Consider the following 27,931-nt stretch of genomic DNA (forward strand, 5'->3'; position numbering starts at 1 on the left):
GGAACGGAAATGTGTGACCAGCGTGCTGCTATATGTGGAGCATGGCGCGAACCAAAATTCGCAAAGCCAAAGGAAAAAAAAATTATAGTATTTACTGTTTAGTGAATTTTAACAAGATGGGCAGTATTTTAATAGAATAAAAATGAGAGTATCACCCGAAAAGTCACGAACTTCTTCAAAGTTTGCCGATGGATAGTGATAAACAGTATATTACCATGATTTATATACTTTTCGGTTATCGAGTATTTTAAATAACGGTATCCTAAAGTTACCAATCTTTTATTTTAGTTACGATAACTGAACCTAAGCTAACCTATCCTACCCGGGGGAAATTAAAATAAGAACTAAGATATTATTTATTACACCATGGAGGTAAGAGATACGGGAGTTGGTGTGTACGATATTTGTCACATTAATAACACTTGAAGTCAAAATGTGAACAACCCTTCAACTCCATTTTCATACCTGCATAGTTATAGAATTTTTGGTTGTACTGAAGTTTAACGCTAATTTCTTGCAGATGTGTTGGCTCTATATTTGTTTAGAAATATTCACTACATTATGGCATCCCGTCGATTCTTCCTAGAGAGTTATTTTCAAGCTGTTAAAAAAAATTATGGCATAAGAGCCTTTATACAAGTACGAATTGTTTTGCTATCCAATTGCTAAACTTCATAACAGAAACCCACTCCATTGAATAATACCTCCACGTATTACACTAACCTAACCTAACCTTTTTACTTCGGCTGTGGCTTTAATCCCTGTTAACTGTAGGCTATACATTTATTTGAAGTAGCTTGGCTTCTGGGCTGTAGCCGTGTCCTTGGCGGAATAATTCACCTGACGTTTCGGTCGACATTGCAATCGCCATCGTCAGTGAGCAGGTACCTACTAGTAGGTAAATGCTCCCCGATGATGGTGACTGCAATGTCGACCGAAACGTCGGTGAATTATTCGCCAAGGACACGGCTACAGCCCAGAAGCCAAGCTACTTCAGACAATGGCCGTAAAAGCCTGCGAACATCTTAATATATATAAATCCAGTGTCCTGATGTTTGTTTCCAGTGAACTCTTCACCAAGTCGACCGATTTCGATGAAAATTGGCATTTATGTGTAAATTTTTTCCAACTTGAGAGATAGGAGAGTTTTTATTTCGATTAATGGTCTTAATAATTTATAATTAATAATAAACTTATTATCAATGTTGATTGGTGTTATTAATCGTAAGTTTCATAAGTCTCAAACATATGGCGCCTTAAATCAGTTTTTTTTTCACAGACAACTGTTGTACTGTCTGACATAAATATCTCATAGATGGCGCTACGTTTCAATACAAATTTTATTTTTCTCCATGTTGTGCACTTTCGTTGATCAATGTACTACGTAACCTCGCTTTTTTGTATTATTTTTGATTTTATTCTCACGTGTTTACAATTATTGATATCTATCTTCAGCTGTTAATCTACAGATATAATAATAAAACAAATAATATTAGCTAGAGAATCAGAGTTCATAAAATTGTATTTCATGTTAAATATTAGTAAGTATTAATTAATTCTACCTTTCCTGCAAATTTTAAAATCTAAGTTTATAAAAATTACAAAAATATCTATGTATTAAGTGCTTGCTTCTTATTTTCTCATTTTGATTTAATTTTTATTATTTTCAGTAAAATGCCACAGCAACGCGTGGCCGGGTCTGCTAGTTATTATACATTTATTTGTTTTGGCATTGAGTCGTTGCGTTCCTTGTGTAGTTTATGAACCCGGCTTAGAAAAAGCACTGTTGCATGTTCATGAAATTATTGAAGTGAAAACTTCTTTAGCCGCGTTGAGCGATTTTTTGGTAGGGGAAAAACTTATAAGTTCGCGTCACCGACATGCTAGTGACGTGTTGCGCCAGACTGGCGAATCGCATCGGCCTGTGTACACGTATACTCATATATACACTAATACATTGTATACACTCGACTGCATCATGTGCGTGTTGGACTCTTTTTTTTTTGGATGGGTAAAATCTCACGAGTTCGCATCACCGACATGGCTGTAGTAGCAGTAATAGAAGTTAATTTGACCACGTGAAAACATGACCTAGGTCTGACATCACTGGTAAGTCATAGCCAGGTAACGAATTTTTTACGTAATTTTTACATACCACTGACATCTGTTGTGACTAAAAAAAAAATGATGTAAGGATAAATGATATAATGCTGACATCGTACTGATACAATACCAAAATCAATTTTCCTACGTACATTTGACGTAGAAATGATGTCAGTATTACACATTTAAAAACAAAGTTCTTAAGTTTTCACTTCTGTTGACAGTCCCCCATGACTAGCTAATTTTTTTCTAAAAGAGAGAGAGAGTGTGTGTGTTACTTCGGTTGTGGCTATTAATCCTTGTGAACTGTAGGCTATACATTTATTTTCGTTCCTTGTGAGGTTTGCAAACCCGGCACTGTTGCATGTTCATGGAGAGAGAGAGGGGGAGAGAGAGGGAGAGAGAGGGGGGAGAGGAAAAAGAGAGAGGAAGAGAGGGGGAGAGAGAAAGAGGGAGAGGGGGGAAAGAGAGGGGGAGAGAGAGGGGGAGAGAGAGGGAGAGAGAGGGGGGAGAGAGGGGGAGAGAGAGGGGGAGAGAGAGGGAGAGAGGGGGAAAGAGATGGGGAGAGAGGGGGGAAGAGAGGGGGCGAGAGATATGGAGGGAGAGAGGGGGAAAGAGAGGGGGAGAGGGGAGAGAGGGGGGAGAGAGAGGGAGAGAGAGAGGGAGAGAGAGAGGGGGAGAGGGAGAGGGAGAGAGAGACTCACCCCGTTGTTCATGATGGCGTCCGGGTGGTTGACCACCAGGCGGTACCACAGCAGCCACAGGGCGTTGTTGACGGCGAAGGAGGCGAACAAGTGCATGTGCAGCGTGGTGCGCGCGCAACGCAGGCTCCTGCAACAGTAGGCACACCCGCCACGCACCCGTGTACGCCGGGCCGGTATCACCGCACTCCGTCCAGGGGCTGGGGGGCCGAGAGGAGGAGAGAGAGAAGTGTGTGGGATAGAGGTAGCAGAGAGAAGGAAAGATGAGATGGAGAGAGGAAAGAGAGAAGATGGACGGAGAATAACAAGAGATCGAAAATAAGAGGGGTATAGATAGTAAAGAGAGAGAAGAGGGGTAGAGAGAAGAGGAGCGAGAGAAGAAAGAGAGAGATGAGAGAGAGATGAGGGAGAAAGAGGTAAGAGAGAGGAGTGAGAAGAGAGATAGAGAGAAAAGGGAGAGAGCATAGGGAGGGAGCAGAGGGAGAGAGAAAAAGAAAGGATAGAGAGAGAGAAGAGACAGAAGAGGGATATGGAGAAATAAAAGAGAGAAAACAGAGAGACGATAAGAGAGAAAGAATTACGGAAATCTCGTGGATTCATTTGCTCGCAAACCGTCATGCTCATGAGCTGTATTCATGATTGAACTGCTGTTATTTGGACACGCCCCTCTGAGAGAAGAGGGATAGAGAGAAGAGGGAGAAATAAGAGGGAGAGAGAGAAGATAAGAGAAAAAAGAGAGAAGAGATAGAGAGAATAGAGAGAGAAGATAAGAGAGAAAGAAAAGAGAGAGAATAGGGAGAGACCGTCTGCTAAACAGCCAACGATGTCCAGCCAGGAGGGAAGTAACAAGCTAAACAGACAGTGCCGATTAACAAGAACAAAAAATTTTCTCGCTGAGCAATCAGCCTAAGTAAAAGCAAACGTCGGTTGAGAAACACAACACTTTGAATTTTAGAATGATGACAAAAGAATTCGTGAAATTTCCGGGTCTTTAGAGAGCGCGTCCACAACTTACGTGGGAATTATACTTATTTATTTTGCTTCTAAAATTTCGTGTTTTTGCACATTTTTGAAAAAAAAAAAAAATCTTCTATACCCATGAAATATTTGTAAAAGGATTTTACTACCAAAAAAGTCATTATTTAGTGTTTTTGTGGCCTTGATGGCAAATTTTAATGTCAGTCTTAGCATGTACTGAAATAATTCAATCATGTGGAATATAATTTCGAAGTAACAGTTCATCTGTAGTCTTCGTTATAAAAGTCTTTATTTATAGTATATAAATCATAAATAATTAAATTTTTTTCCCCAAAACCTCGAAAACTCAGGTTACTATGGTTATGGGAAAACCTAATTTTTTATCGATTTAACGAATGATATACTAAAAATAAATAGCTTTTGTGCCCTTTATGGTTTTTACTAAATAATAATTTCTTAACTGTTGAAAATTGGAATAAAAATAAATGACAAAGAAAAAAGAGTGTTTTTATTTTTATATTTAATTAAAAACTTCAATTCATCCAGTATTGTGTTACTAGATGCTGTTCTAATAGTTTGGTGATCAAGTATTTGGAGCGGAAACCATTATTAAATAAAAAAAGAAGTGATTAATAATGTTCTGAGGTTACAATGAGAGCCAACAATAAAGTTATTTTTCACTTATTTTTCATTAATTTATAACAAAAGTTAATAAAATTAATTTACAGAAGATTCTCAAAACATAAAACTTACAAAAGAGTCAAAGAGATTAAGGAAAATGTACTTTCTGCACAAAAACCAGTGGTGACATATTTGAATTTTTTTGAAGGGAACAACAATAATCTGTTTATATGACTTTTTAAATACATATTTAATTCAAGGGTTAAAACAAACTTGTCGATAAAACTCTTAAGAATACGCAAACAGTATGTTTTGAGAAACACTATAAAAGTATAAAATTATTTTTGCATTAATTAGTTATTTAATTTTTTGTTTGAGTAAGATTTAAATACATGTTTTCACATTATTGTGCCAAGATATTAAAATAAAACTGTTTTGACATAAAATTTCGTAAAAAAATAACCTTAAAAGAAGGAAATATTTCTTGGACGCTTTATGTATTCAGGAAAAGTAATGACACGAATATATATATATTTTTTTGTTACCAGCAAGATAGAGAGAGTGATATAGAGATTTATAGAGATATAAAGATAGAGATATAGAGTGAAATATAGATACAGAGAGAGAGAGACAGAGAGATATAGATGTCACACCACGTCAGCCTGGTTTCCATAATTATAGAAGACATAGTCAATGACACCAAGATAACAGTGGATATGGTGCTACCTTCAAATCCTATTATGGCATTTATTATGCTTCTCCCGTATCATAAACTCCTCCATCATTCGTCCGATGAAATCCTTCGCAATAAGAGTTTCCCTCGAAAGTTTTAAGAGACGATAAAAATGGATAGCGCGAGACAGCCTTTTATCAAGATTACAACAAAATCTCCCGAAGTAAAGGGGGAATGAAGGGAAAGGGAAAAAAACAGCGAACTGAGACCTTTGAAACGACATGGATGGATCCAGTAAACGGCTACTTTTATTGAAGTGTATAAGCCCTTGTTAACTCGTTATTCGTTTCAATGTTTCTTCAGAAACGACCTCGTGCGATAGTCCGCTCCTTATCCTACTGCATCACGTGGTACAGTGTAATAAGGTTCTCCCAGTGGGCTGTGTTGAAATATACGGGACAACGGGAAACATTATCCACGCAAGATCGCAATAGAATACGTAGTGGAAAAAATTTCCCAACATCATGGATCTTTTTAGGTTGGTTCGAGAGATTATTTATTTAATCTCAGGAATTTCATATATTTTTATGACCAATTACAATATGTTAAGACTTTATTTTACAGGTACCCGAGAGAAATGTCCAGACTTTGACATCTTATGAAAAAAAAAAATAGTTACTGAGGCATGATTGGCTACAATACGTCAATCTGTATTACTTTTGTTTATTACGTCACAATATTCATATGTGAATATTGCCTAAATTTATGCTGAAGCACTCGAAAATACTCACATTATCTTGAAAATAGCGTGGGTATATAAAAAAAACTTAATACAAATTTTGTGCATTAACTTACCAACTAAAACAATAAAAAATAATTGAAAATTATTTTTTATTTATAGTATTTTTATTCGTAGTAATGGCATGAAAACTATTTTTAATGTGACCAAAATCATGCTTTATATACGCAAAATGACTTCAGACTATTTTATTAAAATACAAATGAAAAACCTTTAAGGAAATAATTGCAACGACATAAAGTTTAGTATATTTGTGTGCCTCATCTGATAACATTTAATATATATTTTTAAGTCATTACCACACATTGACACAGATATTTATTAAGATGTTAAAAATCAGACTACGATAAATTATAAAAATTAACAGTGACATGCATTTTGAAAATTAGTATTTTAATTTTTTTTTCACTAAGGCTAACTACTTTTCAGCAAAACACCAAAATTATAGTTACAAAATAGTGTTGACATTTTTCGGACACTATAAAGATTTTTAGAATACTACGAAACAACAAAACAAACAAAATACATTCATGACAGAACATTGGCAAACTCGTACGACGCTTTCTATAAGATGAGTACGCAACAATAAAGTATTTGTATACTTTTCTTAATAATTATTTTTTGATACCTCAAAGTTGTAATATTTATCGCAGCAGGAAAAATTAAAAACGTAATGATTATATAAAAAATAAATGTGAAACGACATAGCACTTGTTAAAACAGTCAGCAAGCCACGTATATGGCAGCGAATTCAAAAATATAAGGACCTTATAAAATAGTGTGTGCTCTAAAACCATTTGCACACCAACTTAAAGATGCGTTCTGGTACAAAAAGCAACACTGGTGTTTGCAGTTAACATATTTTAAAACCAAGATATAAATAATTAATATACGAATATTTGTTAAAAGGAATAGTAGAAATGAACAGAAAGCTTTTAAAAAAAGTGGCCAACGGTTTTATGACTATGATAGTTTCACACATACATATATATATGTACTAGATAATGCCCGGCATGCGTTGCAATGCCTCAATCAATTTTTTTTGTAATTTTTTAAACGTATACTAAGCATCTCTCTTTATCTCTCTAATTCTCTTATGTATATCTCTATAACTCTCTCTATCTTTCTATTTATATCTCTATCTCTCTATATATCTTTCTAGCGGACCCGACAGACATTGTCCTGCCCAAATGTACATATGGCGGTAAGTATTTCTACGCTGGACATTTTGTATCTTCTCATTATACATACCCCTCCTCTTGGGCACGCCACTGCCGTTACCAAAGACCTTTCCCATGTTTACGGAGATGGCAACAACAATGCAAAAGCCCGTTGCCATGGAGGCTAATTATCAACAATGCTTAGTTTTTTTGCTTTTAAAGCGTGTTTTTTAGTTTTTTCTTAACTCAGAATCGAGATAAAATATCCAATTGTGAATCTAAACCATCCTCGAATCCCCGTGAACTCACACAAAAAATTTCATCAAAATCGGTCCAGCCGTCTAGGAGGAGTTCAGTGACATACACACGCACACAAGAAATATATATATAAAGATTTAACACAAACATAGTTATTTTAATAATAAACTTAGGTACACACAATACAACAAACATGCAAAAACTGCTGAGAAACACAAAAAAAGTAAAATAAATTCGGAACACAAAATCATCAACAGAAAATGTAAATAATTCCGAAATCTAGTGCTTAAAGTGGCCGAGTATAAATAGTTGTGTGGACATTACTGATTATTCTACGACTCTTTTATCTACAAAAAAAACATTTAAGAAGAAAACATATTTTGAATAGCAACTTGCAGATAAGTATAAAAAAATGTTATGAAATTTTTTTTAAAAATTAAATACCAAACCAATAAAGCTATATGCTTTACTTGGTTTGAAAAATAACTTTGATGATTGAATTTGTTTTTACATTTTTAAAATTTAATGGACAAAAATCACTTCACACATCCTATTTTACTTAATGAAAGCTTTATAGTTGATGATAAGCTGTAATATTTAATTACACTTTTTAAAGTCAACACGTGTGCAAAGTATTTTGTTGGTTTTGGGTTTTGCGAAAAAGGAAACAAAACTCCAGAATTTGCTCAACTTGTGGTGTATTAGTTGCACCTAAGCTAGTTTTTAGTGAGCCGAGAAAATGAAGTATACAGAAAGTGAAACACTATTACTAGCCTCTGAAGAGTAAACAGTTTGACACACGAACATTGTCTTCAATTGAATTTCATATGAAAACATTAACAAGTTTGTAAAAAAAATAATTATAAACAAAATTCCGAATTATAATATTCTAGTACCTATTCTATATGATCTACATAGTACCATACAAAATTAAATGTATATATCATATTCAATTAACAAGACGAATTTTTTGATAATTCTTAACAATTGCAAGACTAATTAATTTATGTTAATTTTTTCTCTAGCTCCTAGCTTACGCTCTAACATATGCTAACTTAAAAATAGTTGGATAACCCCAGGACACCATAGGCTAGTTTCCAAAGTCACTGCAGAGCGCATTCACGACGTATTCGGACTTTCTTACAGTCTTCACGTGTACGAACTAGGCGGGTGTTTCGCCCCAAAGGATGCTTCCCATTCCAATTCTGTTTCCGTTCCCCGCGAATAATTTTACGTAGTTTAGGACAATTCCGCTAGATGTCTTTACCGTTTGTCGTAACAAGTACGAGGGTTGGAACTTCGGTAGTGGCATATATTCGTTTACAACTGATAACAAAAGACATATACGTGTTACAAAGATTCAATGTCCTTCAATGTAGTCACCAGCATTGTGGGAGTCGTGTGGAAGTCGTATGATACCTAGAGACCTGTAAAATTCGCGGATTCATTTCGCGATAGGACAGAGTCCAAATACTTTTGACATTATTTTGCTTCAGTGATTGGGCCACAGTTTATCTGAAGGACTCTGGGCCAATGAAAAATCTTTAACAGAAGAATTAGCGAATCACGATCATTCCAGTCAACAGGCGTTACGAGTCGGTAACCAATCAGCAGATGTAATTTGCACGAGTGCGTAGAGGATCATGGAGTCTATCCTTTAGGGATTTGAAATCGCGAATTTTAGAGGTCTCTAATGATACCTTCAGCAACGCCTTTTGTGTTGATAGTTCGAAGGAGCGGTCTGCTGCCAGAATAATCTCTGGGACATTTCTGAAGCGAATGTCACTAAGTGGCAAGGTAGGTATGTGACCAATGTGTGGTGTGAGCGACATTTTTTTGTTTGCTTCCGTTGCATGGCGTCTCTGCGGCAGTGTTGCCACTATTTAAGTTCCAATCCTATAACTAAAAAAAAAATTATTGCATGTCTCAACTTATTTGAAATTATAGCATCTCCAAACGTGGATGTAACCACCAAAATGAATTTTGCTACATGTTACTAGTTTAGTAAATTTATTTGTTAAATAAATTAATTTCTCGTTTTTTACACAGTTGGTAATGTTATTTAACAAGCGTTTTCTGAAAATGCGGTAGTGTTTCATCAAACCTTTACATTAAAAAATATTAAACTGTGTTTGTAATCAAACTTCTATGTTCACAAAGTACCACGGTAACATATCTGTTAATAATTTATGCATTCAGAAAGTACTGCGCTGATTTGTCCTTTTTTTCCCTATAACGATGCGTTCAGAAATCAGCAAGGTGAGGTTTTATTTTTTAGTAGAAAGATGCGTTCAGAAAGCACAAAGATTATACTTCACAATATAGTGCTTTTAGAAAACACCGCGGCGATTAAAAAACAAAAAAAAAATAATCATTCAGAAAGTCACAGTTAAAAAACATCACGGCAATTAAAAAAAACTACTCTTTCAGAAAGTCACGGTGGGTGCCACCCCCCCCCCCCCTTTTACACGCTTTATATTAGATTCACCTGTATGTTTGTATGTTTGTTTGTTTGTATGTATGTTTGTAACCGACTCCTTTGGGTGCGATTTTGACCCACTTTAAACGGCCAGATTTCATTCAAACTCTGTAGATTTATCGAGGACCGATGACAATACACTAATTTGATAAGATTATCCCATTATTCAATTTGCAAAATAAGATTTTTGTCAATTTATATAATTTCAAAATATTTAGTAGACTTTGTTGATATCGCGCCAAAGACAAACTGAAAGAAAAGAGTTCGCACATTGTAAAGAAAACCATTTCGCTCATGTGTGAACACTTTTCTTTCAGTTTGTCTTTGGCGCGACGTAAACAAAGCCTACAAAATATCGTGACATTCAATTAAATGAAAAGTGAGAGTGGGTCATGATTATTTTCTTTCTTCCATAGAGGTGCGTTCAGAAAGTCCGAAGCGATCGTGATCGCGCACAGCTGAACATGGCGCGACGGCAGAGCACGGAGGCGAAACAAGCGCAGGAAGGAAACGGGAAGCCGTAAGGCCGGTATTCCAAGACGTTCGGGTTAAGGTAGCGAATAAGCACCAACCTTATTGGGACACGACCATAACCTTACTCGCGGGGCCGTGATCCAGAACTGAGTCCGAACCGAATCCCAGCAAGGTAACAGATCGGCAAAGGTTTCAATAAACTGAGTCCCGCGCGAGGCTAGGAATTGGTTTCAAACGCACTCTTAGCGGTCGTTTCGCAACAATCGATGCATCTGTTACGGAAAAAAAATTACTAGAAATAGCTTTACCATTGCACAAAAAAATAGAACGACCTATTTAATAATCTGAAGTAGTTTTAAATTTGCGATTATTTCTTTTTATGACTAGAGACCCGGAAATTTCGCGGATTCCTCTGGCCTCAGGATAGAATTCAAAGTTATAGGTGTGCTCGACCCATGTTTACTTTCCCATTGGTTGATTTCTTAGCGAGAACATTTTTATCCTTGTTATTTGGCACTGCCTGATTCGCTTACTTCTCTCCTAGCTGGACATCGTTGGCTCACTGTCGTAGAGGGGCGTGTCCAGATAACTGCGGTCCAATCATGAACACAGTACGACAGTGTGGAGGTTTGCATTCTAGCTTGCGACTAAATGAATGCGCGAAAATTCCGTCTCTCTAGTTATGACTAGAGACCGGAAAAATTCACAGTTTCATTTCGCGATAGGCTAGAATCCAAATGTGTTTAACTTTTTGCTGCTTCAGTGATTGGATTACAGGTTGTCTGAAGGACTCTCAGCCAATGAATAATCCTCAACGAAAGAAGTATCGAATCAAAAGCATCCTAGTTAACAGTTGTCACGAGTCAGTAGCCAATGAGCAGATGTAACTTGCCCGAGTGCATAGAGGATCTTGGAGTCTATCCTGTAGGTCACTGAATTCGCGAATTTTTCCGGTCCCTAGTTATGACCATTAAAATGTACATATTGTACTCCAGGATAGTTTCGCTATCATAAAGTTTCACTTGGCACACCAACACACTTGGTACGTCCCCCGATGATCACGGAAGTGACTATATACGAGTTAAAGTCACGAGATGCGGGTCCGCCATCTGGACAGGAATCAACGAATAAGTGAGCTCCGCGCATGCGCGCAATTTGGTCAACAGGTAGGCAACGGATGGGACACCGAAATCCGTCACCTAAAAAATAAGTGACTGGCCGTGTCCTATCGTGCACCAGGAATACGGTTAAGGTATACAGTTGTAGCATATTCAACACCTGAACCCTTATTTCTGTGTCTTGGAATTCCGGCCCTAAGATTCACAAATCCTTTTTTCCACACCCCCTCAAGTACTTGCCTTCGTGCAACCTTCGGTTTTTTTTTTTTTTTAAATTCACGTGTAAATTAAACCGTTTTAACTTTTGCCTCTGTGGTAACGCACGAGTCTCTACTGTGCTTGCAAACAGCTCGCCTTAACAATGCCATTGACCTTGATGTCAGAACCTGCCGCGAGGCCATTTTCAAATAATTTTTTGACCTCTTAAATGGGGCTCAAGTATCTTTGTTGCTTCACTTGATACCTTTTTTTTGTCGTGCTCTTAACAGGCACGTTTTTTTCTACTTTTTAAAAAAAAATCCCGAAGTTACACGAAGGCAACTATTCGGACGTGTAAGAAAGGATTTTGGAATCCTAGGATTCCCACGGCAGCAAAACAAGCGCAGAGAAGAACAGAGTAAACATCGGGCTACATTCACCACAGCACAGACACGAGGAAGCTAAATAAACACAAACAGCAGCAGCTACATTGGTAAATAGCACACGCACAGGGGAAAAAAAAAACAGCACGCAAACGGCGCACAGAAAGATGTCGAAATATTCAATTTTCTCCGTGCTGTGCGCAGATTTTCTGTGCGCAACCAATCAGCATACAATACGCCATAGATAAACACTTTCTCAGCGGCTTCGGGTAGCTAGCGATTGTTTTGATACGTGAATTTCAAAGATAAAAAAGGGAAATTAATTTAAACGTGGTATTTATTTGCGAGGCAAAGTTTTGCAGTCGTTCAAAACCAAATGGCGAAATCAAATGCTTTAATTTAGGTAGCAAACTGCTTCAAATAAGAATAGACGACTAAATAAATTTCCAAAAAATAAAGTAGGATAAAAAAAAATGTTGGAATTTTTCGAACCGCGAATGTAGCTTCGAATTCTGTGCTGAGCGTGTGCGACCGTGAAATTTCCATGCTCTTTGCGTGCCATCGAGAATTTAGCCCGTGAAGCCTATCGTTCACAGGGATGAGAGCCACACCCGAAAAATTCCGAAGATTTCCGGAGATTACCGATAGCTCGTGAAAAAAAAAAAAACACTATGTTGCAAGGATTTATATATTTTACACTAACCTAAGCTGACCAACCTTTTATTTTAGTTACACGATAACCTAACCGAACCGAAAAAAATATCTATTATTAATTGCACTGACATAACCTCACCTAACCTAAAATTTTACTTCGGTAAACTTCGTAGCTGTTCGGGTTGTGGTTGTGACTCCCATCCCTGTGAACTGTAAGGCTATCCATGCAGGCCTAAGCATAAGGCCCTGTCACACTGCAAATTTTTTTTGCTTCCATCGACACCTGTAATATGCTGTGCCGAATGAAGTTGGAGGGTTGTAATGCCACCGAAAACATCACTACTAGCGTGGCCATGTTGGTATCACCAAGTTGGATGATTTGAGTTTCCATCAAAAATATTTTTGCACATAGTGCAGGCCAATCAAAATCAATGTCTACACCCCGTTTCCGTTCACGACGACCATTTAAAGTGACGAACAACACATGGGCGACTAAAGACGTTACAAAAGTGAAATAACTAAAATAACGATATCATGAATGTCGTTACGCGAAACAAATTTACGTGCAAAAAGAAAATTACAAACGAATATTATTGTGAGTTTTTAAAAAAAAATTTTTTTTTTTAAAAAATTAATAAATTCACTGTGATGCGTGATTTGATTTCAGAACGAGGTCAAAAATTGGAAAAATTTTCAGATAGCTCAGAAAGTAAATAAATAAATAAATAAATAAAGCTTCGGTAGTGTGACATGGTTCAAAACATATTTGAGGTTATGTGTCCGAGTTCAACTGATGGAGAGAAAACACGGGAAGCCATCCTGCGTCCAATACCACTACTCCTCCAGCTCTGTTGTAGAGTGCCGTCGGAGACTAAAGTATTCGACAGTGCGACAGGGCCTAGAGAGAGAGAGAGAGAGAGAGAGAGAGAGAGAGGGCGGGAGGGGGTAGGGGGGGAGGGGAAGCCTTCTCTTCACAGACAAGAGAGCCAAACGCCCGATCGTGTATCTTCGGTTTTTTTTGTTCATTGTAAATAAATATGGCGGTGTTGATAAAAGGAAAGACCATTAAACAAGGCAACGGTATTTATTTGTAAGCCACCTTATTTTTTCGTTTGCCGTGTGTCCGTGAATGTTTATTTTGGACAAGTCATGACAACGAATGGTCAATTAGGTTAGGTCAGCTACATTATAATAATACTTTAAAACATGGTGGACGGTTGATTTGGTTAGGATAGCTACATTAAAGATTACTGTGAAATCATGTAAACGGTCTCCTAGCCCTGGATAGCTACATATGTATTAAAAGGTTATTTGCTGAGCAACCGTAAAATGATTTTACAGTATTTTTAATGTAGCTATACTTTACCTAATATAAACGACCGTCCACATTGTTTTAAAGTATTTATAATGTCGCTAACCTATCCTAATCAACCGCAAAAATTTAATGCCACAACCGGTTTATGCAATGAGATAGAACGGCGTTTGACTAGGGACACCTGTATTTCGCGAATACATTTCGTAGTAGCTTTTCTCCTGTGGTTATTGGCTGAGGTCGGTGAGAGGTGTCGTCCCGCTCTTGACGGGGCCAATGAGAATGTGGTCACCGCACTGCTGCACCCTCGCAATTTGCAATGACTCTTAGAAAAAGCTACAGCGTTTTTGTGAAATACCTTGACATGAAATGACATCGCGAAATACAGGTGTCCCTACGTATGACGTATGAGTAGAGACCTGCAAAATTCGCGGATTCATTTGGCGATAGGCTAGAATTCAAACACATATACCTCTTAGATAATTTTGCTATTGGCTTACTGTTCATCTGGACGAATCTCAACCAGTTATAAACCCTCAACCAAAAGAAGGATCGAATCACAGACAAACCAGCTGAGACGACTTACAAGTCGGCAGCCAATAAACTAGCGTTATTTTCCCGAGTGTACAGGGGTATGTGCAGTCTATCCTGAAGGCCATCGAAATCGCGAATTTTTGCAGGTCTCTACGTATGAGTAAGCTACATCCCAAATAAATACACCTGTTGTGCTACGGGGGAAAAAAAAAAGTAACTTGGGGTGTGGCTCTCTCGTCTGTGGAACGAAGGCTTTCCCGGGCGGAACAGAAGGCGGTGCAGGCTGGCCAACTCACTCGACGTAACTACTGACAGTGAAGCGCACCGGGAGGTAGCTCCGCGCGCAGAAGGTGTCGCGGGTCGCGAAGCGAGCGCTCTCGACGCGGAAGTGTCTGAAATAACAACCCCGCGAGCCTCCGTCAACCTCCCCGCGTCACCGGCACAGTTTTTTTTTGCAAAAAAAATTTCCACAAATATCCGATGTACATAGCTTGGCTTCTGGGGGTTTGCAGCCGCTTCCTTGGCGAAAAAAAATTTCACCCGATTTTTGGGATCGTCCATTAATCACGTGAGGTTCGAAAAGGGGGGGGGGGGGATGGGGTTGGGAAAAATCACGAAATATCACAAGGGGGGAGGGGGGGGTGTAGAGAGATATCACGTGTATTTATTTTTTCGCCCGATTTCTACTAAACCGAAAAGCGACGCGTGACCTTGACTCACCGTAGCCAGGCAACAATATCCCCGCCCGCCGCAACATGAACCGCCCGGCTCGGCTTGCCAGTCGCCAGTAAAGACTGTGATTTTGGCGCCGAATACATGCGTAAATCACATATAAGCCTTTCCTTTATTATTTTTATGCCAGTGAGAATAAACCTGCAACCTTAATGTGTGTCTGGACATTTTGATCGCTGTGCTTAATTTTCCAGAATTAAATTAGATTATACCTATATTTAAAGATAATATTCCGAAATTTTAAAAAAAAATATTTTTCACCAAAAAATACACGTGATTTGGGGGGGGGGTGGGGGGGGGGTTTGTCTGAAACCTCACCACAAATCACTAAGGGGGAGGGGGGGTTAAAAATTTGCTAAAAATACATCATGTGATTAATGGACGACCCCTTTCCTGGTAGACGTTGCAGTCGCCTCCATCATCATGGAGCAGACGTAGAATAGACCCTGATCATTATCCTAATTTGTTTGGAACCTAATCTATAGTACCCTATTATGACTTGATGTAAGTTTTTGGACATACGCCTTTGCTAAGAACTTTTTCTGTTAGAGAAAAATAAAAAAAAAGTAAAAATAAATAAATAAAAATACCCAAAAGACAAAGAATTGCTGTTGTCAACTAGGATATAAACACCACAAAATATTCCGTAACAGGAATATGGTCAACAAACAAATAAAAACAAAGAATAATGTACTAATGTACTACTAATGTACTTTTATTTTTTAGTTTTCTTTAACAGAAAAAATTCTTAGCAATGGCGTACGTCCAAAAACTTACATCAAGTCATGCACTCCCATTGCACAAATCTTTCAAAGATAGTACCCTATTATGTTTTGGAACTGAGTCTATTTAGGACCTATTCTGTTTGAATCCTTTTCTATTTGGCCCAATTCTGTTTGTAAGCTAATCTATGTGTATCCTGTTCTATTTTAACCCTATTTATACCCTGATCTATTTGATAACTAATTTATTTAGACCCTATTATATTTGGAACCTAATCTATTTGTTACACTACTCAGCAGGTAACTGCTCCCTGATGATGGCGACTAGCAATTTCGACCCGAAACGTCGGGTGAATTATTCGCCAAGGACGCGGCTACAACCCCAGAAGCCAAGCTACTTCAGACAATGGGCCGTGAAAAGCCTGCGAACATTATGTACAAAGATCTGCCTTGCAGTTTTACAAGCGACATCGTTGGCAACTGAGTTTCCAAACACTATCTTTGTGAAAGTACACAAAAAAAAGTTTTTTTTTTTTTACAGTTGAACGTCCCCTTGCTGAACCATCGTATTATTTCTGCCATGTGATAGGAATGCTTGACGCATACATTTTTTTTCAGGTATGCTTGCCCCTCAGATACCAGTAGCTGAACCAGGAAAAATCGTCAAGAAGCCGTTAGACCAATCATCTCGCCTTGCAAAAGTTACGAATCGGGCACAACGGTCCATGCAACGTTCAAAAGCATCAGACGACGATATTGTTGAATTAATCTGCACATTCGGCGAAGAGTCTCATTGGGTAATTCTCGAAATATTTCAAATATACTTAAGGTTCATGAAATATAATCCAGACAAAATAAGATTTGGGGTATACTGCTAATGCGTGAATGAAAATACTGTCACTTTAAGCACCGATCAGGATAAAGGGTAAACGCAGGCAAAATGAAGTACATTAAACATGGAACAAAAGAAAAAAAATCACTATTACCAGAGACTGGAAAAAATTTTTTTTTATAATTCATTTCGTGACATGCTAAATTTCTAGTCACTATACTTTCCTGCCGCATCTGTTATTGGCTCGCAGTTTCTGTAAAAACCCAGTTAACACATCTCTTAAGCGAGGAGCCCATGAATAGGGGACGCTTGCCCTAGAATGCAGAGGCACATAGAGACCACTCGGAAGGTCATTAAACCCACGATTTTTTTTCCAGTCCCTTACTATCACACAAAGAAAATACATCACAAATTAACACGCTAATATCAATGTTAAATTTCACAACTCACAACTAAAAAAAAAAAAAAAAATACATTTGTAAATTTAAAAGTACGTGCAATTATATTAAATGAAAATTCTAAAAATAAAAGGCGTTTTCACATTTTCTCATAATAAAAAATACAAAAATTTTTTTAATAGAACGACTTGAAAACTTATCTAAATAGATTATGTTCCAAACAGAATACGATACAAACAGAAAAGTGTATAAATAGATTAGGTTCCAAACAGAATAGAGAGAATAAGGAGATGCAAACATTTCTGGTTTGCCACACCACAAAATATGTAGGTACCAAAATATAGTGAATTCATTTTCACAGGGTTGTTTTGCCCGATAATAGCATAAGCATTACTTCTCACAATCAATGTAGCCATGTTAGCAATTTATTATGAAAGCTACTGTCTAGCGGATGGACCCAAAACTACTTAAAAAAAAAACTAGGTCTCAGTTTCGACAATATTGCAATCTCTCCCCTATGGTCCAGAGTGCTTGTGGCGGCATTAAATTTGTGTATATACCAAGCGCATCGGTGTGCCAAATAAACCTTCCTGTTAGAGAAAAACTATCCTGGAATACATTTTATGAACTTTAACAGCCACAACAAGAAAAAAAATAATACAAATTTTGAAATACGTTACTTTCTCGCAAAATTAATGCAGTATAGTTAGTTCAATGTATAAGCCACACATTTCTAGGTTCAAATCCTGCCTATAGAGTGCACTATCATGACTCTTCCTTATACGAATTATAAATGCATTTTAACACTATACTATTACTTGTTAGTTTTGTTGGACTAAGGGTTATAATAATTTTAACACATGTCTCCATCGGTTCGTTTGGCTATTTTATTCCAGGTAGGCATAACAATTTAAGTTTTTACTATAATAAAAATAAATATTACGAACACAATCAAAGTTATTGCTTAGGAAGATGAGAACATATATGTATATAAATATGTAGTAGCGTAGCCAGGATTTGTGTATGGGGGGGAGGGGGGTTAATAAGTCTGGTTCCCCCCCTATTGAAGTGGGGGGTCCAGGGGTCCTCCCCCGGAAAAATTTGGATTTTAAGGTGTAAAATAGTGATATTTGAGCAGTTTTCGGTAATTAACTTTAAATATTGTAATGGTTAAAATATTATCAATTTTTTAATAAAAAAATTGTTTGTGTGATGAAGTAAGAAATTAAAGATATTTCGATCAATCCACGTGCCTTGTCCACGTCCACTCAAAATCATAAATCATGCTCGAAGCTCGACAATAATAATAATAATAAAAAAAGGAATAAAAATGGTTGGGTTTCGGCAGAACTGGCCTATTCCTGGAAACAATTAGCTTTAGCTTGAAGAGTTACCCAGTCACCACCTGCTTATAATTGCCGCGCTGGTTAAATACAACAGGTGTAAGATATTTGAAAGTGGTTGGTTAGGTTAGCTACATTAAAACACTATAGACGATTAGTTAGGTTAGTATAGCTACATTAAAATAAACAGAGAAATATAAATATTTATAAATAAACCCGAGGTTGGCCGAAGGTGAATAGTTCGGGTGTAATCGGGAATGGCAGAACTTTTATGTGCATCTTAGGCTTCCCCTGTCGAAAGTCCCCACAACTGTCTTTTAGTTTTTTTTTTTTTTAAACACGCTGTACACGGACCACGGAGGTACGAGGCAGCTGGAAGGGGCACGTACTTGAAGTGGTAGAGGATGAACAGGGACAGCAGCAGCGCCAGCAGGGAGATGAAGTAGCCGATCTCGTAGATCCGGTTGACGTGCTGCCGCCACTGGAACACAACAACACGCGTGGACTTGACACACGCTCTTTTACTGACCGAACGTTGAAAGTTAAAACACTTCAGCATCGTCTGTGTTTCGGGATTGTTGGGAAGGGGGGGGGGGGAGGGTTGTGGGAGTTAGTTCATGTCTAGGCGCAGGCATATTACGGGAATAAATCTTAACGCCTATAAGACAGCAACAAGGTACACCCCGCAACTGTGGTTCCTTCCTTGTGATTGGCGGCCGTCTGCAGAGAGAAGTTGTTGTCCTTGTTTGACCGGAGCCACTCAGGAGACGCGTTTGCTTCCGCACTGAATTACTGTGATTGGTGTTGCAACAATCGGCATGCGCCTAAAGGAAATTCACCCAATCACGAAAACGGAGACGATGCTGCAGTGTTTTTACTTATAACTGATCTCGGAATATTTTCGCGAAATATGCATGGCCCTAGTCATGTCGAATGTTACACCAACAATCACAGTAGTTAATTGCGGGAAGCAAACGCGTCCTGAGTGGCTCGGTCAAACAAGGCAACGACCTCTCTCCCAGACGGCCGCCAATCACAAGGAAGGAACCGCTGGTGAGGGTATACCTTGCTGCAGTCTCATTGGCGTTTTTTTTGCCCGCGAAACATGCCTGCCCCTAGGTATAAGTAGAGACCGGAAAAATTCGCGGATTCATTTCACGACAGCCTGAAATTCATATAGTTATACCTCAGTGCTGCCTCTGCTATTGGCTCACAACTCACCTGGATGACTCTGGGCCAGTGAGAAAGACTCGACCGAAGCTGTGTCGAATCACAGGCCGCTACATTGGGACACCTTCACAAGACAGCAGCCAATGAGAGGGCGACATTTGACCGAGTGTACGTATAACTATAAAGTTCATCCTAGAGGTCATTGAACCCTCGAATTTTTCCGGTCCCTAGGTATAAGTATAATTAGACTTTATTCATGGTGGATCGTATTTGCAAACGCCGCGTGTCATAAAAACGTAACGCTGTTAGTTAACGATACGCAGCGTTTGAGCGTTTTCTAGGCAATGGAAAAAAAATCGCGGTTCCAGTGAACTCCAGCATGGAATCCACGATTCTCTACACATTTGGGAAACTATCACCTGTTCATTGGTACTTGAAATCCATTTTGTTTTGTTATGCTAATTAATACGTGCAGTTAATACTGGAAACTTATTCAGGGAACAGTTTACAAATAACTTTAACACTATTGGTGGTACTGGGGCAACACAAAGTATATAAATTCCTGGGTAAGAATACGAACCCAGTATAAACGCGAACACTATTTTGTAGTGATAATGTTTTCATGTAAATGTACAAATTTATAAATATCCTTAATTCTACATGAATATTTGTTACATATAACAAAATAAAGGGTGCGTACACTTATGTACACACGTTAGAAATTATACTTACTTAGCATAGTAAATAACTAACTTTAATTTTGAATGAAAATAATTAATATAAATGAAATAATAAAATACTGCAGTGATATTATAAATGTGGTTTGTAAGGTATAAATTCAATCAAATTTAAATATATTAAATAACTACTCAATTATTCAATATTAATGTAAACACATGAAAAAATAATTATTTTAGTTAGTAAAATAATATATTATATTAATTAATAATGAAAATCAATAAATATAAAAAATGTGTATTCCGGTATATTATTTTAATTATTAATTAAATAATAATGTAAAAATTTATAAAGCAAATACATACAGGAATATAACCTGACTTCTTTAAATACGCTTGAAATAATTTATAAACACAATTTCTATCACTAATATTCACAATAAATAAAGGTTTTTTTTTTTTTTTTTAAATGATATGGAACCAGTATTCAAGAACAATCACTAAAGTATAATATTTAAAATATTAAATATTTTTTTTTAAATTTGTATGCAATGTTTTTTTTCATCACGTGAAACTTTCGTTGCATGTCATGCGTGCGCAAAAATGAAAATTCATTCTCATAATATTTTTTTTAATAACGCGCCTATTTAAGTATAACTTCAAAAAAAAATTAAGAGTGTAGTGTCTAAATTGGGACGAGAGACCTTGCATAGTGCCCGTCCTCTGGGCTAGCATGCACTATCGGCGTATGTTCGTGCATCAGTTCACGCTTTCACCCTCCTATAGGCGCCCCTGTGTGTGTGTTTGCATGGAGGAAGAGAGAGAGAGAGAGAGAGAGAGAGAGAGAGAAGGGTTGAAGCCGGGCAGGGCGCGGAAGGTGGAAAGGGGCCTATCGTTCTGACAGTAGCACAAAACCCCCCTCTAATGGGCATTGTGCCCCTGACAGGCTGACCTCAACACATCACATCCCTCCCCCCCACCCTCCACCTCCATCACAGCGGCCATCACCTGTGTCTCCCTCAGGGCAGCCAAACGTGGCTAGTCAAGTTTTGCTTCTCCAAACAGTCGGTTTACCTTTCATAACATAAAAAAAAAAAAAAAATTGGCAGTCCTGCTGAAAAAAAAATACTCTCAGTATTCCTCGGCGGGGAAGCCTAAAGAATTACAGTCTCCCGAACAGTTCTGAACGCACCCCAAGTTCGGCCGCTCGCTCTGGTAACTTCTTTTTTGGACGGAATATATATATATATATATATATATATATATATAAATTAAAAGTTGTATATGTTAAGTCAGCGAAATTTAAAATACTCGGAACAGTGAAATTGTATGAATTCTCTCAATAATGTGGTATATATATATATATACCACATTATATTATATATAATACAGTATAATATAATATATACTACATTATATATAATATATATTATATGATAATATATACACCACATTATTCAGAGAATTCATACAACTTCACTGTTCCGAGTATTTTAAATTTTGCTGACTTAACCTATCCCAACTTTTGATTTAAGTTGCGAAAAACTAGTTATGCGAAAAACTACCCACTGAAAAAAAACAGCATATTTTTGCAGGAACTTTATTTATACAATCATAACTTTTAATTCAATAAAATAAAATAAAAGAACGAATGAGGAGAATTTTGTGTGACTATTAGACATCCGTTACGAAATATATATATATTTTTTTTTTATGCAGACGTTTCTGAGCTCAGAATCAACGGATGGCAAGGAGTCCTGAAAGTAGTAAAAAATTTTTCTGATAAGACACGTGTCCCAGGAAACGTAACACTGGAAGGTTAAAGAAGGCGAGGATTTCGAATTCCGCGCGCATCCAGGCGCCGCTGCTCCACTGGCTGAGAGGAAGCGCGATCGCAGCGCCGCGCCGCGGGAAGCGGGCGAAGAGCCGGGCGCACACGTTCAGAGTCAACACAGATTCCGGCAGTCGCACGATGATCCCTTCCTATTCGGTACACTCCCGCCGTGAAAGCGTTCTTGGTAAAAAGAACTTAAACTAGAGACCGGAAAAATTCGCGGATTCATTTCACGACAGCCTGAAATTCTAATAGTTACACCTCAGTGCTGCCTCTGCTGTTGGCTCACAACTCATCTGGATGACTCCGGGCCAGTGAGAAACACTCAACCGAAGCACAGGCCGCTACATTAGGACACCTTCACAAGACAGCAGCCAATGAGATGGCGACATTTGACCGAGTGTACGTAGAACTATAAAGTTCATCCTAGAGGTCATTGAACCCGCGAATTTTTCCGGTCGCTAACTATAACATATATAAATTTTTTTGTAAATGGAACGGAAATATTCACGTAAAATTACAGGCACAATTTGTACATTTAGATGGAAAAATATATGCATTACTACAAAATAGAGTTCGCATGCAGTAATACTTGGTTCGGATTCTTAACCAGGTAAGAACGCTTTGTGTTGTCCCAGATCCTTCAAATAGTTGAAAGTTATTTTTAAACCGTTCCCTGAATAGCATATGCAAGTAATTCTTTTCTTAAATATTCGATAATATTTTCCGTTTTTTTTTAATATAAATTATGCTTGAACGAAACGTCAATTAAAATATAAATTTATGCCAGAATTTTCTTAAGAAATACATCGGTATTATCTCGAGACAGAAAAAAAAAACTTATTTAGTACATGCAGAAATAACCATGGTCACGTGTTGTAGACCGGTGCGCTTCATTTGACCTAAAATTCATATCTCATAAACGTCACTTGACCTAAAAGTCAGTTGCCCTAAAAGTCATTTACCCTAAAAGTCATATCTCCTAAACGTCACTTAACCTAAAAGTCACTTGGCCTAAAAGTCAGTTTCCCTAAAAGTCATTTTCTCTAAAAGCCATATCTCCTTAATATCACTTGACCTAAAAGTCACTTGGCCTAAAAGTCAGTTTCCCTCAAAGTCATTTGACCTAAAATTCATTTTCTCTAAAAGTAATATCTCCTAAACGTCACTTGACCTAAAAAGTCACTTGGCCTAAAAGTCAGTTTCCCTAAAAGTCATTTTCTCTAAAAGTCATTTTCTCTAAAAGCCATATCTCCTTAATGTCACTTGACCTAAAAGTCACTTGGCCTAATAGTCATTTGCCCTAAAAGTCATATATACTAAACGTCACTTGCTCTAAAAGTCAATTCGCCTAAAGTCATTTGCCCTACTAGTCATTCGACCTAACAGGCATTCAGCCGAAATTCATTTTTAGGTGGAATGCCTTTAGGGCAAGTGGAGTGTACTCTTGTAGACACGTGCAGTATCGGCCAACTGGTGCAGTACGCGCACGCGCACTCACGTTGAGGTCGTCCAGGTTGATGCACGTGGTGTAGTTGGACCACACGTGGCCGGACGTGGGGTGCCGGTACCACGTGCCGTTGGGGTTGCACTCCTTGTGCGCCATGCCTGCAACACGAGACGAGAACACTCCATCTCACCTCTCACACACGCGCGGCTTCCAACAGTTCGGCCACACTCGACCACCATCGTCACTGGGTTTGTTTTATCTTTTTTTTTGTATTTGCGATAAGCGCCGTTGAAGGGTTAGTGATAGAAGAAAAAAATTGGTTGTCTGTGAAGTCGGTTCACGGACGATAGTTTAAACGTGACAACGTCATAACAAAACATTGATGAAATGATTGCATACTTTTCATGAATAAAATTGAATCATTTTTATTTTAATAATAAAAGAATAAATACTTGAAATTATACTAGTAATCGGATTTTTAAAATGCGAGAATGATTAACCTTTATTGCCGAAATTGTTGTTGTAATAAGCAATGAAATCCACATTAACTTTTCACTTCACTTTATAAACAGTCGAGTGGAAGAGAGATAGATGCGGCGCAAGCGTACAATGAGCGTAACGGGACACAGCGTAACGGAACAATGTGCATTACGGGACACTTTTTCGTGCGTGCAGCCGGCGTTAATCGATTTATTAGACGCTGTCACGTCAAAAAAGTAATAGCTTAGTGGCCGTAGAAGAATTACACCCATAGGTTGTTTTTTTCGGCAGTTGGGCCATATTCAACAATCATCGGCATGGCTGATAATAAGCCACTTAGCTGAGTTTGATTTATCTTTTTTTGTAGTTGCGATTTTTTTTCCTAACCCAACTGAAAACTAAGTGTGTTGGGGAGGGTTCCGGGTTAGGGAGGGAGACTAAGTGCGTCTCAGGCCGAAGCCCATACGCTCTAATCATGCAGGGTGTTAGCCATGCAAGAGAGGTAGCATGCATCATGTGCTAGGAGGGGGATTGGCCAGCCATGGCAGCGATTGGCGCCATGACCAACTCCCCTCACTGACTAGACTAGACTAAAAACAAGATAAGTTGAGCCCAGGTAAAACCTGCATAGACACAGGGAAAACCCTTGGGCTCTGACATGCGGGATGCCAAAGTTTTATGCATTAATATCAAGCAGGAGGCTTACGGGAAAACAGAAGGATGGATCTGGAAGAAGAGTTGGACAGAGTAGAAAAGAGTGTACCATGCGGGGGGGGGGGGGGGGGGAGGGGGGGGGAGGGGCTTGGACACTGCTATCCGCTTTGGTTTGAGTGGCACTGGTTGTTTCGGGGGCGACTTTAGTCGTTTCCCGCCGGGCTGCCAGACAGCCCAATGTAGTTGCGATAAGCGCCGTTGAAGGGTTAGTGATAGAAAAAAATTAGCTTTGAGGCCGTAGTTATAGTCATAGGTTAGTTTTTTCGGAAGTTTGGCCATCCGTGGAGGATAGAGCGAACCAAAGTTCATCAAACACAAATTTTTAACAAGACGGGCAGTGTTTTGATAAAAAAAAAAATCTTTTTGTCGAAATCAGGTCCAAAACCGGGGGTTTTAGTTTTTTTTTTCAAGTCTTCTTCGCTTTTATTGGAGCTATTTTAATTATACAGTGGACTTTTGATCAAATGATGCTCCAGCAGCGCATTCTAGCGGCGGGTGTAGAAACTACGTGTGTGCGATTCGCATCAAGATTTATTTTTAAAGAATTCTACGTGAAATTTCGTGCCCGAGTTTATGTATCTTAAGTTTATTTGCAACACTGGAACACATGAATTTGCTCGTTACTGGGGTTGGATGTTACTAGAGACCGGAAAAATTCGCGGTTTCAATGACCTCTAGGATAGACTCCATGATACTCTATGTACTGGGGAAAAATTGCACCTGTTCATTGGATACTGACTCGTGACACGCGTCAAATGGGATTCTTGTGATTTGATACGTCTTTTGTTGAAGGTTTTTCATTGGCTTACCCAATCACTGACTCAGCATAAAGGTGTACGAGTTTGGAGTCTAGCCTATCGCGAAATACACCAGCGAATTTTTCCGGTCTCTATAGATGTTACACATCTTTGGCGAATACTGAAACTCGCTCATATGTGCGCTGTGGTGAACATATATATTTAAACAAATTATTAAAATTAAATTTGCAAAAACTGTAAATAACATTTGAAAATTAAAAAGTATTCAATTTTTCATCAATGTTTTCCTATGACGTTATCACGTAAAATTATCGTCCGTAAACCGACTTTACAGGCAACCCCCTTTTTTCTTCTTTAGCCTAATCCACGTGACAAACAAAAATAAAAGATTGTATATAAATTTTTTTTCTGTTACATAATCACTAAACATACGAACGCCGTTAATTCTAATAGGTAATATTAATCGATATGTTTAAGGAAGTAATTATTTTCATTAAAATTTATCTTTAATTTGTAAAAATAAAGTGTACGTCAACACATTTAATAGAATTCAAAAATAAATTTATTAAAAAAAAATCAAGAAAATACAAGAATAATAATAAGCTACTAATCCACCAGTTTAACCATCTTTATAAAACAAAAAAAAAAATCTGACACGTATTTCAGTAACGTCGCGCCCGCGACGCGATGGAAATAGGAAAGTATTCTAATCGGGAATTCTGTCGCGTCCACATTTTCCGTCGCGCTGTCGTCACAGATGTTTGGAACGTCGCTGGTTATAAATCTTCACTTCGCCACCGCTGCGCTGTTGTGGTTCCAGCATAAAACCTATTTTAGGTTATGTACGTTACATAAACAAAATTTCTCGCGTAAATGTGATCTTTATTTTGACGTGACAACGTCTAATAAATCGATGAACGCCGGCTGCACGCCCGAAAAAGTGTCCCGATACGCACATTGTTCCGTTACGCTGTGTCCCGTTACGCTTTTTGTTCCGTTACGATGTTTTCCGTTACGCTGTCGCCGAGTGCAGTAATAATAGGTTATGTTACAATTGACTAAAAAATTAGGGTGATTCATATAATTGATGATATATATTTGATTACAGTTTATTTATATGAAAACTTGTTCATAATTTTATTCAAACTTTATAGCTAAACGCCAGTTTTTAAAATTAATTACAAGTCATGTACACGTGAACTGTTTCGTCGACTGTTTATAAAGCGAAGTGATAAGTTAATGTGGTTTTCATTGCTTATTACAACAACAATTTCGGCAATAAAGGTTAATTATTCTTGCATTTTAAAAAATCTGATTACTAGTATAATTTGAAGTATTTATTCTTTTATTATTAAAATAAAAATGATTCAATTTTGTTCATAAAAGTATGCAATCATTTCATCAATGTTTTGTTATGGCGTTGTCACGTTAAACTATCGTCCGTAAACCGACTTTACAGACAACCAATTTTTTTTGAGAATGTTTTCACAAGTCTTCTAACAATTTACGTATTCGTAAATAAAGAGTATCAAGTTAGCTTAGCTACATAAAAATAAATACGAAAAATCGTTTTTTAAAATAGGCTCTTACAGTTTTGTTAAATACGTTCTTAATATTTTTTCCCCCCGAAAGGATAGGTTTCAGCTCACCTAGGCGATTGTAACTGAAATGAAAAGGTCCCAATTTGGGTTAGGTCAGCGTCATTTTAAAAAGCTCAGAAATCGTGAAAATGCTTGCATTCTCGCAAAATTGGCTATTCATTGTTATTATTACTTTGATGTGTGGCATCTTGACTCTTGGTGTACGGCATTTGGTAGGAGTGATTTCTTACATGGAACGGAAGTCGATTGGAACGGAAATGTGTCCCGAGATACGATGCTGCCATCTGCGGAAGTCTCAGAAAACACGAAAAGATGGCGGATCCACGTGATTCATCCGTATATATTAACTTTCGCGATTATCGGGGAGTGTACTAAGCGTAATGGTGTGCCAAAGTAAACTTTATAACAGAACAACTATCTTTATGTTATTATTACAATCACAAAAATTAAAAAAAATTTAAAATGTTGGCATTACAATTTGGCAACCCTTAGTTAACATTGCAAAGTAGATATAGCGCAACGTCCATGATACTGTATGGACACAACAAATTGTTAGTCTAGATATATTCTACGAAATGTTGAATTCAAATATTGTCGAGATGAAATTTTTACTGTTATATCTTAAATGTTTAATCAGCTTTATAAAGTTCAGAACACAAACAGACACTTAATTTTGTAATATGTGTTTTAAAATTTTTCAGATTATTGCGTCAGTAATGCCATTTAAGTAAAAATTCCAACAATTGTACCTAACTACACACACTCTTTTTTTTGC

General features: G+C 37.7%; 1 protein-coding gene across 29 annotated transcripts in view; it reads right to left on the reverse strand.

The window, feature by feature from the left end:
- LOC134540897 (calcitonin gene-related peptide type 1 receptor-like) overlaps positions 1-27,931 on the reverse strand; it is a 391,875-nt gene that overhangs the window by 23,542 nt on the left and 340,402 nt on the right. For 12 of the 29 annotated variants that reach the window (XM_063383962.1, XM_063383956.1, XM_063383961.1 and 9 more), the window contains 3 exons: positions 23,655-23,761; positions 18,862-18,953; positions 2,808-2,934 (listed from right to left, as the gene is read on the reverse strand). In XM_063383962.1, coding sequence (XP_063240032.1) covers positions 2,808-2,934; positions 18,862-18,953; positions 23,655-23,761 — 326 coding nt within the window. Of the gene's footprint in view, positions 1-2,807; positions 2,935-14,741; positions 14,838-18,861; positions 18,954-23,654; positions 23,762-27,931 lie in introns of all 29 variants that reach the window. The other 17 variants (XM_063383947.1, XM_063383939.1, XM_063383940.1 and 14 more) reach the window with 2 other exon arrangements.

Source organism: Bacillus rossius, chromosome 17 (genome assembly GCF_032445375.1).
Source record: "Bacillus rossius redtenbacheri isolate Brsri chromosome 17, Brsri_v3, whole genome shotgun sequence".
Taxonomy (NCBI): Eukaryota; Metazoa; Arthropoda; class Insecta; order Phasmatodea; family Bacillidae; genus Bacillus; species Bacillus rossius.